At 31.7% G+C, this 18110-nt stretch overlaps 1 protein-coding gene across 3 annotated transcripts in view; it reads right to left on the bottom strand.

Annotated features, from left to right (window-relative positions):
- Positions 1–8502: 8502 nt before the first annotated feature.
- LOC106460449 (glycogenin-1-like) overlaps positions 8503–18110 on the bottom strand; it is a 32905-nt gene continuing 23297 nt past the window's right edge. For 2 of the 3 annotated variants that reach the window (XM_022387173.1, XM_013920143.2), the window contains exons 6-7: positions 15202–15364; positions 8503–13131 (exon numbers count right to left, since the gene is read on the bottom strand). In XM_022387173.1, coding sequence (XP_022242881.1) covers positions 12928–13131; positions 15202–15364 — 367 coding nt within the window. In that variant the 3' untranslated portion in view covers positions 8503–12927. Of the gene's footprint in view, positions 13132–13629; positions 13707–15201; positions 15365–18110 lie in introns of all 3 variants that reach the window. The other variant, XM_022387174.1, reaches the window with a different exon arrangement.

Genomic DNA, 18110 nt, shown 5'->3' with positions numbered 1-18110 from the left:
CCCATCCCATCAAACATTCTCGCCCTTTTAGCCGTGGGAGAGCTATAATGTGACAGTCAATCCCACTATTCGTTGGTAAAAGAGTAACCCAAGAGCTTGAGGTGAGTGGTGATGAGTAGCTGCCTTTCCTCTAGTTTTACACTGTTAAATTAGGGACGGCTAGCGCAGATAGCTCTCGTTATAGCTCTTTGCGAAATTCAAAAAACAAACAAATGTAATTGAAAGTTTAACAGGATCTTTTCTGTTTCATGCACCGCATTCAAATAGAAAGAAATACATATATTTGAATGTAGTTTTTAATGCTGATTTCAAAAATATAAATTGAAATTTGGAGAAATGAAAAGAAATATTTTAAATATATCTTTTATTTTGCTAGGTTAGGTCAGTTTATGTGAGGTTAGATCAAGTTAGACTAATTAGTAAATAAATATATGTTTATTTAAATAAAAAAATTAATTTAATTAAAAAATTTTAAACAATGAATATATTTTCCCATTCTTTCCTCTTTAAAAATCAATTCTACAAATTTTAATTCATATTTCTGAAATCTGCAGCATATTGAAAGTACTTGGAATGTGGTTAAGAGACGTAACAACCGACATTGTGGAACCAATCGTAACATAATTGACTCGTATCTCTGTGTGTTCGTTTGGCGTCGTAGGCATGAAAATGGCAATCTCGTGAAGCAAATATTTAAGAATATTTCTGAATTTTCACACTGAGTTTGCTATATTGATACTAGATACTTTGTATTGTCTTGATGTCTTGCAGTTGTTCTAAATACATAGGTATATATGTAATGGTAAAAGAACTTCCTTTGTTTCGTAAGAAAATTAAAAAAAAAATTTGTTTTCATTTCTCCAAATTTTAATTTATATTTCTGAAATCAGCATTAAAAACAACATTCAAAAATATATAATACTCTCTATTTGAACGCGGTGCATGAGACAGAAAAGATTCGTTTAACTGAATAACACGACCTTTTTTTTCCGAAACTATATCGTAAGCTTTAACTATTTACTTTTATAATTTAATAAAAAATAATGAACAATATAAGTATACCAAGGGGCCATTAGTATATTTCGAAATCTATTGTAGGTTCCAAATGTATTACACAACAAAGCATGACTTCATTGCTTTAGTTAGATTAATATATGATACTTTATTAATTCTTGTTTTACCCGTTATTAGTATTTAATCAGTTATTAAGTAAACTCATTAGTGTGATCATTAATGTATCTAAATATACATTATACCATCTGGGGGAAATGTCACCTTGTCATCTGGTAACTTGTTTATTTCTATTATAGGTTGATGTCCGTGTGATATAGGATCCCTTATGTTCTGTTGAAGTTTTAGAAGCCATTTGTCTTTGATGTCAAACTAATTTAAACTATACGGATCAACAAATCATCTTTATTTCTCATTCACTGTTATTGAGGAGATTATGTAGTGATTTATGTATATTGTGGTCACGTTTTTTTTTTTGGGGGGGGGGAAATCAGTAACAGAATATCGCTATAATTAACTCTCTGTATAGGCAACTCGTGATTTTTAGCCTTTTTGTATCATCGATACGTTTTTCTTGTTCGATGTTCACTATGCAGATACATGAATGCTTATAAATATATTCAGAGTTCGTGTTTTGATAAGCTGTGTGGATCTCAGAGCAAACAATTGATTTTGTCTCCCAGTGAGTCAGCGGTTAGCTTACGGACTTACAACGTTAAATTCCGGGATTTGATTCCTCGTGGTGGACTGAGCGAAGACAGCTTATTATCTATATTTGCACTAAAACAGACAAACAAACGCGTTTATGCGCTTTATAAGTAATGGCATATTTCATTTTTTTCTTTGAAGTTAGATTCATTGATAATATTGGTTATAATGTTTAACGTTAGCATGTGGATTTAACACGAACCCAAATCTCCTAGTCTGGCCGAACCTCGAGACATATTATTAGGAATATGGCTGAAAATATCGTTAATAGCGAGGACTCTCTTCTCATGATACAGTGAATTATAATATTTATCAGTTTTAGTTTTCTTGTGCACTGATCTATGACAATTTTCTAGTTGGTTTATTATATTTGCGATATTCTAAAGTGCTCTAATTTCCATCAAGAGTGACAAAACAGGTTCTGGAAATAACAGGGGATTTGATCAGGAAAAATATTACAGATGAGATACGAATTCCTTGACTCTGACTAAGTTTAAAGAATGAAAGAGACTATATACAATGTATGACAGAATAAAACAAGCTTTATTCCAATCACAAACACAATCAGAAGTGTTTTTTGCTAAAGGATGCACCTTTACTGTAAAGAGATCTCTAAATGTAAGAAATTGTTAATCTCTCTGAATCCGAAGAAGTTGTTTCATACTGAGAAAACGTAGCATTATAGCCATAAAATAACAATAATAGTATTCTCAGGCCATGTACACTGCACAGGTAATCCTTGTTTATTCCCAATGAAAAATAAAGAAAGTTATATTTTCAAAACATCACTTGACTTACCAGTGAAAAACGTCAATGTATACTTTCACACATGATATGTAAAACTTTGCATAAATATCTCCCAAAGAAAGACAAAGGTAATATCTTAGTGAGCGACTCAAAACAATAAGTAGCAAGAGAGAAAGGAATTTAACGACTTTCTTGACCAATATTCTATGTTAAAATTGTATACAGCTGAATAAATGAAATTTTTATGTTAAAATGAGTAGCAAACGAACGCTTATTTTTTAGTTTCACGACTTTTTTTTTTTACTTTCTTGTTCTCCCGTTATCTTTCTATTGCATATATTCGTGTTTTATTTAAGTTTATTCGTAAGTCGTGAAGTGAAGAAATTACACAGCTGTAATAGCCACTAATTTCACCCTTCTATATTAAGTATAGAATATATCTTTATTTAAAGTAATTTTTCTAACTTTTCACGTAGTTTCTGCAAATAGTTAACAAAATCCATGTTGACAAGATGTTGCAAGGTCGTAAACATGCACTAATCCTTTTAATTAAACGGGGAAATGTACTTATAATAATCTTGGCAAATAAGTCTCAAGCTGACATGTACGAGTTTCTGTATGGTCATCTGTGAGGGAATCTGTTCAAACAGGAGATACAAGAACGTGTACAAACTGATTTCACTGGTAGAAGCATGTTACCTAAGGATCATGTGATACCATACTCATAATCGGTCTAAATATAAAAGTGGGATATTTTCATAATTCTATCTCTCTCGTGTTCTTGGACACTCTGGTTTTCATCTTTTGTCTCTAGTATCAAGAGTTTGTTTTTGCTCTCTACCCCAGCAGCTATACAGTAGTCAAACATGTTGGAAGTCGACCAGTAAGTTATTTCAGTATACGTACAGTGTTGTGAATAAAGATTGTGCTTACCTGTATACTTGTATTTGTTTTTCCTTTGCTGTCCGAATTTGATTTAATATATTCGTGAGTTCCATAATATTCCTGAACCTGCGTTTTGCAATAGTATAGACTTATCTGTCAGATATAGGGGTGCCTGAATACCACAAAAAAAAAACATAATGAGTTATCACTGACCGTCCACGGTCTTTACCAATAACACCTGTCAATAATAAACATGGAAAAGGTAAACATGTTACCAGACATGCTAAACAACTGATAAACCAATGCATACCTAGCGGGAGAATATAATGAAAATTTGGAAAAGACCTATTTTATACATACAAGCTTTCGTAGTGCTAGAAAAAAGTGATCAAAGTGACAAGTGCACAGGCCGAATACACACTTCACTGGCTTAAGACTTGTAGCTTGTTGATTTAACTCTACTTATTACAGCATAGCATTATATGCAAAATTCCATGCTTCTCTGTGCGCTTGCACTAACCACGTCGCTGATGTTTATTCCAACAAGAAAATAAAGATGACAAATTCTCAAGGTATCACGTGCCCTACCAGTGGGACATATCACTGTCCTCCTTTACATTTTGTTTATATCTTATAACTTGATAACCCTGTATGAAAATATTTCAGCATAGTTATCTGCTGAACTGTCATTTACAATTGTGACAGAAACCAGACAGTTGACCGTGTTTTAAGTACTACTAATGCACTTTTTAACCTTGAGGTTATCACAAAACTACAAAAAGGGCTATCTGCGCTCTGCACACGGGTATCGAAACGCGGTTTCTAGCGGTAATAGTCCGCAGACATACCGCTGTGCCACTTGGGGTAACCTTGAGGAAACGCTTAGTACCCTATACTGAATCTGGTGTTTATGAAGTATTCAGTACAGACACAAAATCAAGAAAAATAGGTCCATAAAACTACATTCGACATACACTTCTCAAATCCATCTTAAGATAAAATAAGCATTTTTATTTTTGACAATGTATTATAAAAGGTGCTAAACATGCGAAAAGTACAGTCATAGGTTAACAATGAAACCACATTTTACCATACCATACTGTACTTACAGGTTATATATATATATATATTATACATATATATATCTTTCTATTTCTTCACAGTGTTATATGGACTGATATAAAACCACTGGTATGGGTCGGTACGAAATACCAGCAAAACAGAACAATAACAAAAATGTTATACTGCTGCAAAACACCCTACTAGCACCTTTTTGGTTTCGCAAGAAAAATACGTTTGGTTTTACTGTTTCTGTAATTGTAGCGCGTGTTTTACCTCACATCTCTGTTCTTATTCTCTGGAAACACTAACCTGATCTTCTCTTCTCTCTCTTCCAAATATATGCATTTCGACAACTTTTATTCAAATTACTTTGCACAACCTCGTTACTCACTGAGTTCGTGTAATATTAATAGATGTGGCAAGAATAGCGTTGAATCTTGTCTTCAATAGTTCTATAGATATATTTAGTGTATTTTAGTTTTTTACTTGTCTCGAACTTTACTGGTGGTTTGCTTCTTTCACTATTTATTGTGAAACACGTTAAGATAAGAATATCATTGATAAAAGTTTTAATGCAAATATTCATTCATTAGTTAGCCAGGCCGCATTTTTTTGTTCAACTTGGGCATGATGGTGGGTAAAACAAAATACGCAGCCTAGCTAACTAATGAATGAATATTTGCTGTAAAGTTCTTATCAATGCTATAAGTGTAGCTACGAGTTTGGTCGCACACTCAATCTCTTTTTGACCGCACCTTTTTTTTTTTCTTCTTTCACACCTAAGGTGTTCTGATTAGATATCATTACTTTTTGTCAATGCACATCAACCAACCAAAGCAAGTAATAAAGTGACACACGATAGTAGCTTCCACGATCGCAACCCTAAAATACATGGTAGTAGTTTTCCTCTAAAACAGTGTTAATAACTTCCTTTATAGTCACACCATAGAATCTAGATTAACAGTATCTTATCATTACCTGCATGCACTCGGTACAGCCGTATTAAGCATCATTATTTACGCTAATTGCTTAAGCTAATATCATGTGACGCTAAACTTTTTTTAGTTAGAAGAATTTTATAAAGTTTAGCAAATTTGTGCTTAAAAATTGGCAATGAATGATAACCGTCCACCAGTATGATTCTTTTGAAAACTTGAGTTAGAAACTGCCAAACTAGTTTGCTTGTCCTAACCAATACTATACAGGTGCTTTCACTCCACAGTTTTGCTGCTTTAAATCAGCCGTCTTTAATCCGAATGACGAAAAACTAAAAACGGTCCTCTTTAGCTCACGTGACATCTTGCGTAGGTGTGCACAAAAAGTTTGATCAAAATTGAGCGGTTTTGTTAAATAATCTTGTACATGTGGCTTATATTTACACCAAATTTGACAGCTAATTGTAGGTTTTAAAGATGTATCAGTGTACCAAATCTAAAAAAAAATCATAAAAGTTAAGTATGTTTTTCTATCAAATAAATTTTCCGTACTTTCTGTGCCAATAATAAAAAAAAGGAAAAAATTCAATCAAATTTTCAGATTTAATATTAGATCCGGCACGGCCAGGTGGTTTGGGCGTCCGACTCCCAATCTGCGAGATCGAATCTCCATCACACCAAACATGCTCGCCCTTTCAGCCGTGGGGGCGTTATAATGTGACGATCAATCCCATTATTCGTTGGTAAAAGAGTAGCCCATGAGTTGACGGTGGGTGGTGATGACAAGCGGCCTTCCCTCTAGTCTTACACTGCTAAATTAGGAATGGCTAGCTCAGATAGCCCTCGTGTAGCTTTGCGCGAAATTCATAACAAACCAAACCAGATTCTACATCTCGTGTATTTCTTAATGGATTGCTTTGAAATTTGGTATGTGAAGTAAGGGTCTAATATACGATCATTTGGATTGTCACGATCCGATCTACAGAAAGTGGAATTTCGCTAAACTCTCACTCCTGTTAATAACACAGTGTGTTCTGCAGATTGTTTTTGCCGCACGACACACTACCGTGTGACATAATTCAAGCCGAGTCTATGAAAGTTATAACAAGGCTCAAGCTACAGCCAGGTTTGCGTAATAGATCACTTCATGCATTTACAATTGGGGCCGAATATCTACCGTTCATGCTTCGGTTTCAAGTGTATTTTTTATATAGAACAATTTCGTTTAGCTAAGCTACGCTGCAATACTAAGATCAAAATTTAACTTAGTTAAATCGTGAAATGTAATAGAATTTTACAAAGTGAATTATTACAGTAGTTGTCAACGAATTTGTTGTTGTTGTTTTTTTGTGCGAGTCAATGTATTATTCAGTTATTCAAGTGATTATATCAGACAAAAATTTCTATTAACATGCTAAGTCAATCTACGGCTTCTTAAGAAATCTAACTGACATGTTTTTAAAAGCATTAGCTGTATTACGAAAGTCTTGTTCAGATTGTGAAGTATTAGCGATCATGGGCAATTTTCTCTATGCAGTCAATAAGAATGAAAATATCTTGAATTTAGGTCATTATTTATATTCCGTTTGGAAAAGTAATACAATATGCGAAAAAAAAATCATTTTCAGAACTTAAATCTTTATTCACTCCAGAAAAAGGTCTATCTTCTGAAAGCAGTTGGACTGTCAAATATTTTGTATTATGATTGCGATTTTTATTACTACGTGATTTTTTAATATTACCACGTAATATACATACATACCTAATTAAATAAAAACATTTTAATTAAGGCTATTTTTTGCGATTACACAGAAGATTACCTACTCCCGCTATGATAGCACTTGCACATGGTTTTCTAAAATACTGAAAAATTAAAATTGTACAGAGTTAAACGTAACTTACACCACCATTCCCAGTTAGGTGAAAGCCCAAAGGCCAAGAGTGTCATCGAAAACCGAAAGGGTCTTGTTTATGTAGAACGTCTAACAGACAACCAAATTGATTTTTGTTTTTGACATGTACCTCAATATATTTAATTAAAGATTAAATAGCAGCTCATAGAATGGTTCTGAGTTTTTGTTTTGTTTTTCAAGTACAAACTTTTAGCTCTTAGCCCCGTCATCTCTTGGTCGATTTAAGATCTAATTACAGTGTTCGACTCAGGAGATCAAACCCTTTCAATTGATGTTTTGACCACGCCCAAGGTCTCATAGATTAATTTGCTCTAATCCTGCCTAAAAGAATTTCAATTTCAGGGTAGGCTGGTAGAAATCCTGAGGAGTAATAGAATCGAATAGGGTATACGCTTGGTATTGTTGGCGCACAAAAATATAGCCAATAAAACAGAAAAAAAAGTATCGTGCATTTATTCTAATCTTACCTAAACGAATTTCAAGTGCCGTGGTTATTGAGGTTCCCTCTTGTTTAAGTTATGAAAGGGTTAGAGTCATAATACATATCACATGGAAATTTTGACGTTTTACAAGATGTGAAGAATTTTTCTTGTCAATATAAATGAATAAAAACCCTATAACCCGAGTGTTTTCGAAAGGCGGGCCTTTCTTCTTCAGGAGACTCATAGTCAAGAATAGAACAAATGTGTCTACTTTTTATGTGGCTAGCACACTAAATAAATCGTTGACACATTTGACGCACTAGATATAATGTATAAATGCATGCATACCAAAGAGGTTATCCCCCTCAGCTATTTTCATAATTAGATTAACCTCCTTTGGGAAACAGTTGGCAGATTTAATGCAGTTCCAAATAAAGCAGGTACTTTACTTAATAAATCGTCTTTATCTTCTTTCACTTCAAATCTGTCTTACTACCATCAAAAGTAGTTGTCTCTTCAATGGCTGTGTAAGAAACCAGAAAGGCAAAACAGCCAATTAGATCACATGCTTTTTCTATTGTGTGTAGTTAGCAGCATTTTGTTTATTGTAAAGTCAAAAAAATGTGTCAGTATTTTCTTTTGGTCGAATTTGACTTTATCAAACTCTGCACGCATTTCCTTGAAATCTATTGTGATTGTGATACTTAGTATATACTTGTTGGACACTTACACTTTAGAATACAATCCACACATTATCAAACAAACTGCTCAAAACATTGTTGCAAATGTTGATTGGAACTTTGAAATAATAACTGTACATTTACAATAAAAACACTTTATTTAACTGTTCAAAATACATAAAGTATATCTTACAATTCGTTTGTCAACCAGAACACTGGTGTCATAACACAGGCAATTCTATAGTGGGAGAAAAGCCAATCTTAGACTCTGAGAATTGTTCTAACAAATATTATTCCTACAAGTTTGAACATGGAATAATGATACGGTAAATTATTATACTTGACATTTTGTGAAATATTCTAGCTATGTTCTTACCATTAACAGCCTCAGCAAATGAAAAACTTAAAACAAGGAACATAACCTAAGACTGATAATTTAATCTTTTTTTATATATTAGCTGCAAATACCCATTAAGGAAAGCAAAAATTGTATAAAGGACAATGTTAGGTAACATCTCACTTCCTTTTTTCTTTTGTTATTAAATCCTTAATATCCTCATTAGATGCTCATTGCATACCTTGCTTTATGGTAATAATTGATTCATTAAACTAATTAAGTACTTGTGTATTTAAATTCAAACCCAAAAGTCTATAACAAAGTGAAAATATTTCCTATTTCAAGGTGTTTTTTTATTTTCCTTCTTGGGCAAAAATCCTAAAACAAGATAGCATATGTACATCATTTGGGGGAAAAAAAATTATGTTATTGAGCCAGCCAATTCTGGGTGATGCAAGCCAAAAGTGTATCAAAAAGTGGAAATATGCCCTATTTCACAGGCTTTCATCCCCCTTTTTGGGCAAAACCCCTAAAATCAAATAGCCAATGTACACCATTGGACAGTTTCCACTTACTTTATAAAAAAAATACTGTAACTGATCCAATCAACTCTACGTGATGCAAGCCTAAAGTATATAAAGAGTGGAAATGTGCCCTATTTTGGGGCCTTTTTTTTCCCCTTTTAGGTAAAAAGTCTGAAACAAGATAGCCCATGTACACCATCAGACAATTTCCAGATACCAAAAATATGGTATTCGAGCAGCCAACTCTAGGTGACGGGCATTAACACATACATAATGGATTATCTTTACAGTAAGATATAAACAAAGATCCTACAAAAAGAAGTTAAAGCTCCATGACTACATTTGTGATTTATTACTTAACAAAAATAAGCATTAAAGACATTAATATAAGTTACATTACAAATCCAAGGTGTTATTTTTAAAATGTTATATGTCCAAAAATTAAAAATAATACATATGGTTTACAATTCCTTTGGGAAACTCTTTTAATATTATTTATCCAGTCCTTTATGAGAGGTAAAACAATTCTTTAATTTTACTATATGTGCTCTTTTAGTTCAACAAATCACTTACAATAGTCCTACTCAAGCTTGTTGAATTGCCAGAACTTTAGCAAACAATACAGTAAGCTTGCATACATGTAAAATTTAACATTTGTTACATTTAGTTCTTTAGAACTTGAAGGCCCATTACAACTTACTTATTACCTTCCTGTGTTTAGTTTATGTTAAAACTGGAACTTCTTATGTACCCAAAGTGACAAATTTTTAAGTAACATTACTCACTACACTATACATACAAATCCTGAAACTTTTCATTAGTAACAATATTTATTTTTTTTTATACATGTAAAACCCTGAATTAGATCCTTAAGTTAACAATAAAAACTAAAATACAGAAAATATATAAAAATACAGATCAGTATTTGTTGAAAATTGTAAAGAGGAAATGATCCAAAAACAACAACCAATTTCATATACAACAGTACCATTATGACATAATTACTTAAAATTATCCTGTAATAACTATTTCTTATACATTACTGGTTGACTTTAAAATTATAATCCCAAAGTCTAAGACTCTAAAGAAGTTATATTCAGAGGTTATTTACCCAATATTATTATAACACACCACAGTTACACCAGAAAGATTTTTTTCTTATACAAATGCAACAAGAATAACAGCATAAAAAACACATACATCTATTAAAATAAATCTTTCAAAGCTTGTATAATTGAAACCCTTTAAAGGACTTACCAAACATGTTTTAATAGCATTTTTTTCCAGAAATGATGAATGAATGGAAATTAGCGGTAGAACTTGTGTAATGATTAAATGTATTTCGTGCAAAAAATGCTTTAATGTGTCAATGATGATTTGTGTTAACTTCATAAGTTACTATGAACACATTAATATTACTTGTAATACTTCATAACCTATAAATTTTGCACATATTTAACGGGTAGGAAAATGATGTATATACTGTAAAATCTTTTACTTGTATTTCACAGGGCCATATATCCATATTTGTACTTAATTGCTGTACAAATTAATTTAAGTATTTATATTTACAAAATTAGATATTTAGGAGTTCTATATAATATTACTCAGCAAAATGCCATGAAAATTCCAAAATTTTCATGTTATAATTTTGTACAGCTTACACATAGATGTAAATTATCACCATTATTTAACTTGTCATTACACATGACATTTTAAATTAGGTTTTACAAACTTAAAATATGATCTTTCTCTAAACTTGTAAATATGAACCATCCTAAAAAAAATATTGCTTTCTTTAAGTTATAATCTGCTTTTTTTGTTTCACAAAAATATCAGAATTTACCTTGCTGGGGTCATGTGGTTACATCTTGTGCTTGATGATAACATTGTGTCACATTATAATTTTTTCACTGTACGGCAAGACACAAAAATAGAGAAAACAAACATCTGAAAGAACTTCCCCAGATTATTTCTAAATATTTGTTCCATTATCTGTGGATTTCACTCCCTTTTTAAATTGAAATTACATTACAAGTGGGATAAATAAATGCAGATTGAGCTTTGACCTCAATCAGTTTGAAACTTCTGTTGCATTGTATATTTCTTGTCAGCCATGAAAAGAACATGCTTAAAATAAATTCACAATAATATGCTAGTAATCATGGAACTAAATTGGAAGCATGAAATAAATAATTCCTATATATAGATCCACAGTCAAAATGTGTTAGTTACCAGTGCTATCTCACAATGTAATTTATTAATTTGCAATTATCAATTCACAGCTTTGGAATGTTTTTTTTTTTCAGTGGCATTGTGTGACACATGTCTACTGTATATACATTTTGTGAGAATGCAGACATTTTACTAATGGCACTACTATTTTTATAACCAGGTCTCACAGTTCCCCTCCCAGAAGTGGGTTCCAGTCCATGTTAAACACTAAGAATGGTTTCATGGAATGGATAACAACTCCATAATACACGCTAAAGATTACAGCTATCATACTTCAATACAAACAAAATGTGATGAGGGTTGGAAAAATATACATAATATGTAGAAAAACAGATATTATAAGCAATCACCATACAATATTACTGCTGTGATGTGAAACAGGAACTCATTGCTAACATGTAATAAATGCTCACAAGCTTCTGGGTGAATAAACAAAAATGATAAAGTGGTCCATATACATACGTGTATTTCAAAGTTGCATAAGATAGATTTTAGAAAGAGTGTTAATAGTAAAATTATCCAAGACATGGAATGTGCATTAATTGTGCTTCATATATCTATGTACATTATTAGAGCATGAATAATTATGGCTATTATTAACCCCTCAGCAGTAAGCTTTTGGGTTTACAAAGCTAAACATTAGAGTTCAATATCCATGTTGGGCACTTGACAACAAACAAGTCATTAATAAATATTAAGAATGTGCATTGTAGCCTCCACTTAACCTTCTTTTCTCTTATTAACTTAATTTTTAAGATAAAAAAAAATTGAAAATTAAAAATAGCTTAGTAAAATTTTGGCCAAATAAATATAAGAGGAATAAAAATATAAATAATGTTTAAAGAAATCAGTACAATACACGTAGCAGTACAAATAATACATTACAAACAGCTATTACAACAACATTTGTAGAGTTAACAGATATTATAATTATCATACATTACAACTGTAGGTATTTAGGCTATCAACTGCTAAATATAGACACATGTTAAATTTTTATATTTTTTGAGGAAGGAGTAATATTTCTTTCAACTAAAGAATAATTTTTACCCTAACCATAGTACTCTCTCAAACAAAAACATAAACTCAAATGGTATAACAAATCATACATTTTTGAAAATGAAGAAAAGTAACTCTCTTTCCATACAACAATTATAGATTCATAGCTTTATTAACCTGTACTAACAATTTTATCAACAATAAAGAATACATATAAAATTGAAATGAGTTGTACTTACACTAAAATTCTATTATAATATACATGTACAATTTTGCACATACTTTTCAAGCATTAACAGATAAATGTATTGCTAGTATTCCAACAGGTACCTCATAACATTGGTAAGGACAATATGAAATATTTTTAAGCATACAAGGCTGTTCCTTCATGAAGATGATGGCATATTTGTGTTCCTAACTGAAGCCTGGTTGCATACTTCAGTAGAAGAGAACATATTTTGTAAGTTTATTATTTTATGCCATAGATCTTACTGTCCAATTTTTGACGAATATTTTCAAAACAATCAACACCCATGTAATCGATTTGTCCCTTCTCCCATGCCTCCTGTCGAGAATGAAGATTTAGAGCCATTGGATGGTCTTGGAATACACTGGATTTTCTTTCTTCTGGTAACTCAAGTTTTATCTTACCAAGATCATTTGAAGGGATATCCTAACAATAAAGAACATATATATATAAATTTTTTTAACACTTTTGTGAAAAAAGTATATTCTATAAGTTCTTAATTTGTGATAGGTACGCATAACTATATGCAAGCTTGATCTATTTAACAAGTAATTAATCACACAAATTTGTATTAAAATTGATGAGTTGATTAATGTTTGCTAACCCTCCATTACAGGTATTTTAAGGCATAATGTATGTACATAACACACAAACTAGAATACTTAAGCATACTTTAAATACCAGCTACTATACAAATGCAACATTGTAGAATCATAGATGTTCATATTCTCATTCTTTGTCAATATTTTCAATCAACCGAATGAAGTTTGGTAAAATATTTCAAAAGACACCATAATATTGTGATGTATAATATTTTAAAACATAAGAGAATACTGACATAGTTGGAATAGACTTATCCAGACAGTTCATCCAAAAAAAATTTCTTAAACTTATTGCTCTATTCATATTTGTCAATTCAAATACCAGAAATAAAACAGCATTTGTTTGAAAGCATGCCACACAGCATATCACAGAAATAGCTGATAATGGTTTAGCATTAACTGAAAAAAACAGTAACTAAATTTCAATACACTGTTCACTTTAATTAGTGGCCAATAACTGCACTGTGATCTTTATTTGTAAATGTAATCTTACATTTATTTGAAACTTGTTTTAGTCAGAAACATTCCTGACAATATTCTTTTTTTATAAACTAAGTCAGTCATGCTTTGTAGTGTTTGCAGGCTATACAAAATTCAAGGTGACTGTAAATGAATTAAGTACACTTGAAAACTAAATATGTTGTACACACAGTATACTATTCAAGTATAGATATTACCACAATCTCAAACAAAAATAGCGCTTTTCAACCAAAACCATAATACATTAAGCAACAAACTTCAGAAAGATATGCATCTGTGGTTGACTTCATTCTTTGAATAAATTAAATTTTTATGTAAACAGTTCATTGAATGACTACGAGCATCCTCTTGAATCAATATACTAATGGCAAGAAATAAATGTTTTAAAAGTTTTATTGTCATCACAGCTGTTGTTCAAAATAATAAGTTTATTTGTCACATAATGAAAAATAAATCTATTTTAGTGAACTTAATGAAATTGCTTTGAAAGTACCTTGGTGTCATCTTTGAAGAGCCAAATAAATAAAAGATCATATTTTTAACGGCTATCTGTTTCAAAAGTACTGTTTTAGTACAACTGAAAGCAATAATTCCTACTGTTATAACAAGACCAAATTCTACACTATAATATTAAAGTTGCCAATTAAGTATAGCTTCATGTTTATTAAAAATATTTTTATGAATTGTCAATAGACAGTATATATAAAAATCATAAATTTAATCTCATGGTTAATTAGGTAATTGTAACAGGTATCCACTTGTGAAATTTGGCTTTGTTGTTAGATTTTCTGTTATGACAAAATCATTTTTTAAAAAGCATTTCCACTTATTAATAACTAGTTAAGTAATAGGATAATCTGTTAACAAACAATTTTTTCTATAATAAAAAGGTTACATATAGCTTTGAGTACTTGTGGTTGAACAAACATTGTAATGAAAGTTTTAAAACAATCTTAAAAAAGATATACATGTGTATGTTCAGCAACACTTTAACCTCAAAAGATAGGGCCATTAAATAAGTATTATATATTGAAAATATACATCCTGTCACACTTTTCAAAGTTTAAGTAGTACAGGAAGTTTTCTAGGAATATATAAATATTTTAAATTTCAGGAAACTTACTCTAATCAATACAAAAAAAAATTAGTTGTTTACACAGTTTTATATATGTTGAAAAAATTAGACTGTAAAACAAGTTATATTCTTTTATTAATTTTATTTAGTATATTTATACTTGACTCTTAGATGTCCATGAAGGGTTCAGGTGTAAAAAGAAATTAGTGATTTTATATAAGAAACTAGAATTTTTTCTTTACAACACACAACATTATTTTATATCATTTAAGTAACTACTGAACAAAAACAACAATATCCGTTTAATCAAGCTATTAAGATATTATTTATTAAGATTACCTGATGTGGCTGAACATGTGACAGAAATAAATCCCACCAATACTGAAGGTGATCACTATAATATTGACTCTGATGTGGTTTTACAACTTTTCCTTCACTGACTTTGTACATCCAAGGTTTCATTTCACCCAGAAAATGAACAATTTTGACCTCATTACCAAACCTGAAGAAAAAGAAAAGGTTATTGTGCTTTCTCCTAATTTTGAGTAACTTTTCAGAACTTGGTCTTTCCTTTATGATTTTCATTACTGCTGCATTGTTTCAAATCTAAAAACTGAAATACAAGTGAATAGATTTAAAGTTTACAAGTTCTGAACATATCAACAAAAGGAAAATTATTACTTTATAAACAATATTTCACACTCACTTGCATAATCATTAATACACAACCCAAGAGCTGATGAATGAATAGAAAAATGTGAAGGATATAAAATAAAGAAATTAGGTTTTTGAAGATAAATCACCTCAAAATACTATGGCTGCATTTTATTTTCTTGGCAATGTTTCGAGCAAATGCTCTTTTTCAAGCCTGAAACAAGTCAGTCATTTAATGACAAACTACTGAGAGATTTTGAGAGGAAACAATACAAGAGAACAGAACATAATGCAAGACAGAACCATGAGAATTAAACAACATCGTAATAATAATAATATAACAAAGCTGAAGAAAAGTGCTTGTGACTAAAAATAAGGTAATACAAATTATTAAAAATATAAAAGCAGACAATAAAAACAAGTTGAAAAAACATTGAAAGAAATAACTTAAACAATTTTAAAGGAAATAAATGAAGGTTATTCTAAAAATTATAAAAAGCTGAACTTTTCATTAATACCCAAAGGACTTAAACAACACACTATGAAAATGATTTCTTTTTTTGATTTGGATTCTTCAATTGGTGTTGGAGAGGGCATATTGTAGGACAAGTACTTTAAAGTGCGCAAGGGAATGATTAGCCTTGTTGAAGTACTGGGTTACAGGCTTATCTTAATCTTTAATCAAGATGCTACGTAAGTGTTCTTATGTGTGTGTTCAGCAGGCATATGGCTGGTTTTTCTCTTACAAAAATTTGGTCTTATAAATAATACAATATATTAAACATTTGGATATACAGGTGAAATGGCTATTTATACGCTGACTTAGGGTCTCTAACAGATGTTTTTTTTTTTAATTTCGCACAAAGCTACACGAGGGCTATCTACGCTAGCCGTCCCTAACTTAGCAGTGTAAGACTAGAGGGAAGGCAGATAGTCATCACCACCCACCACCAACTCTTGGGCTACTCTTTTATCAACGAATAGTGGGATTGGCCATCACATTATAATGCCACCATGGCTGAAAGGGCGAGCATGTTTGGTGTAACAGGGATTTGAACCCGCGACCCTCAGATTGTGAGTCGAGTGCCCTAACAGAGGTAATGGCAAGGATTGCACCTGCTCCTCTGACAATGGTACATATCAACTTGAATGACAAGCTACTGGGACATTTTGAGAGGAAACAATATAAGAGAACAGAAAGTAATGTGAGATAGAACCATGAAAATTAAACAACATTGGAATATTTTTCAAGCCTGATGGTTGTATGATGTGTGAAAGTTGACTATACATGAGTAAATCTTTAATGTTAGTAACTCATTTATGAGAACTTAAGAGGTTAATAAGGGAACATGTAACTGATGGTATGATCCTGTGTTATAATGTGAAAGTTGTCAAACAATAAATGTTACCTGTGTGTTGAATAGGTGAAACAAAAGTGTAAGGGGAATGTGTTTATGATCAATGGAAGTAGAACTGTGTTAGTTGAAGAGTGGTTGGATGTGTGTCATTGGAATTTTTAAATTGTCTAGGGTGTTGGTGTTATAATTACTGATATGATTCAAACTAAGTAACTTCTGAAAAGCTGAATTTGGACATTTATTATTTGTCTGGAGATTATTTTTAGTATGGTGAAGAAGAAAAGTAGGGTAACCATGTTTTTTCAAGAAATGGAACATATCAATAAATTTGGTATTAAATCTTGGTCTTCACTGCAGAACTTATGTAATCTGGTGAGTTGGGATTTGGGAATGCTTATCATGATATATTGAGGAAGACTGGAGTCAAAATGCAAGTTGTTATATGTGTACATCAATTTGTAATGCACAAATTTCGTGAGATTGTCACCACCAGTCATGGAAATATTTATTTCAAGAAATGAAATGGTTTGGTAGGAAGTAGAAGATGTATTCTGGACTGACCTCCATTAAACTTTATCCCGAGGAAAGTTTGTCCATCTAAGCATTGGTATGAATCTCACCTCGCTTGCTCCAGTCTTTATACTTTACTATATTGGTCAAAGCAAGTTAAATTTTTTTGATTCTCTCCACCTACGTCAATGTGCCCCCTATCCCAAATCTGTATATAAGTTCACCTTTATTACTTCCTATTCACTTTTTGAGTTGGTCCAATTAGCAGACCCAAAACCAAGTAATGGAGAAGAAGGGTAGGAGAATGTGAGAAGAGGTAAATATTATCAGAAATAAATTTTTGGTATAGGAAAATGTTAACTTCCAATACACACTTACCTCCACTATAGCTAGAATCCCACATTGATAAGGTGGAGGAGCTAGTGAGGGCAAGATCCACACAGAAAGCATCTGAATAGAAATGGTGTGGGAAAATGAGAAATAGTAATAGCACACCAGTGGGATCCACACTACTTATGGAACAGATATGCCACAGAGGCAAAAACACTAACATCATTAGAAGAAGATGAATTCATCCAGGCCCCAACCAGGCAGAGGAGGTCCTACGTCTCATCACTGGAATTATAAGGCTGTGATCCCAAATCTAGATCCAATCAGTAGTGGCTAGGGCATGAGGACCACTTTAAATTTTGTCTTGTTTAGTAATATGCTATTATTAGAACCCAA

Source organism: Limulus polyphemus, unplaced genomic scaffold, assembly GCF_000517525.1.
Source record: "Limulus polyphemus unplaced genomic scaffold, Limulus_polyphemus-2.1.2 Scaffold772, whole genome shotgun sequence".
Lineage (NCBI taxonomy): Eukaryota > Metazoa > Arthropoda > Merostomata > Xiphosura > Limulidae > Limulus > Limulus polyphemus.
This window is presented reverse-complemented; position numbering and strand designations above follow the sequence as displayed.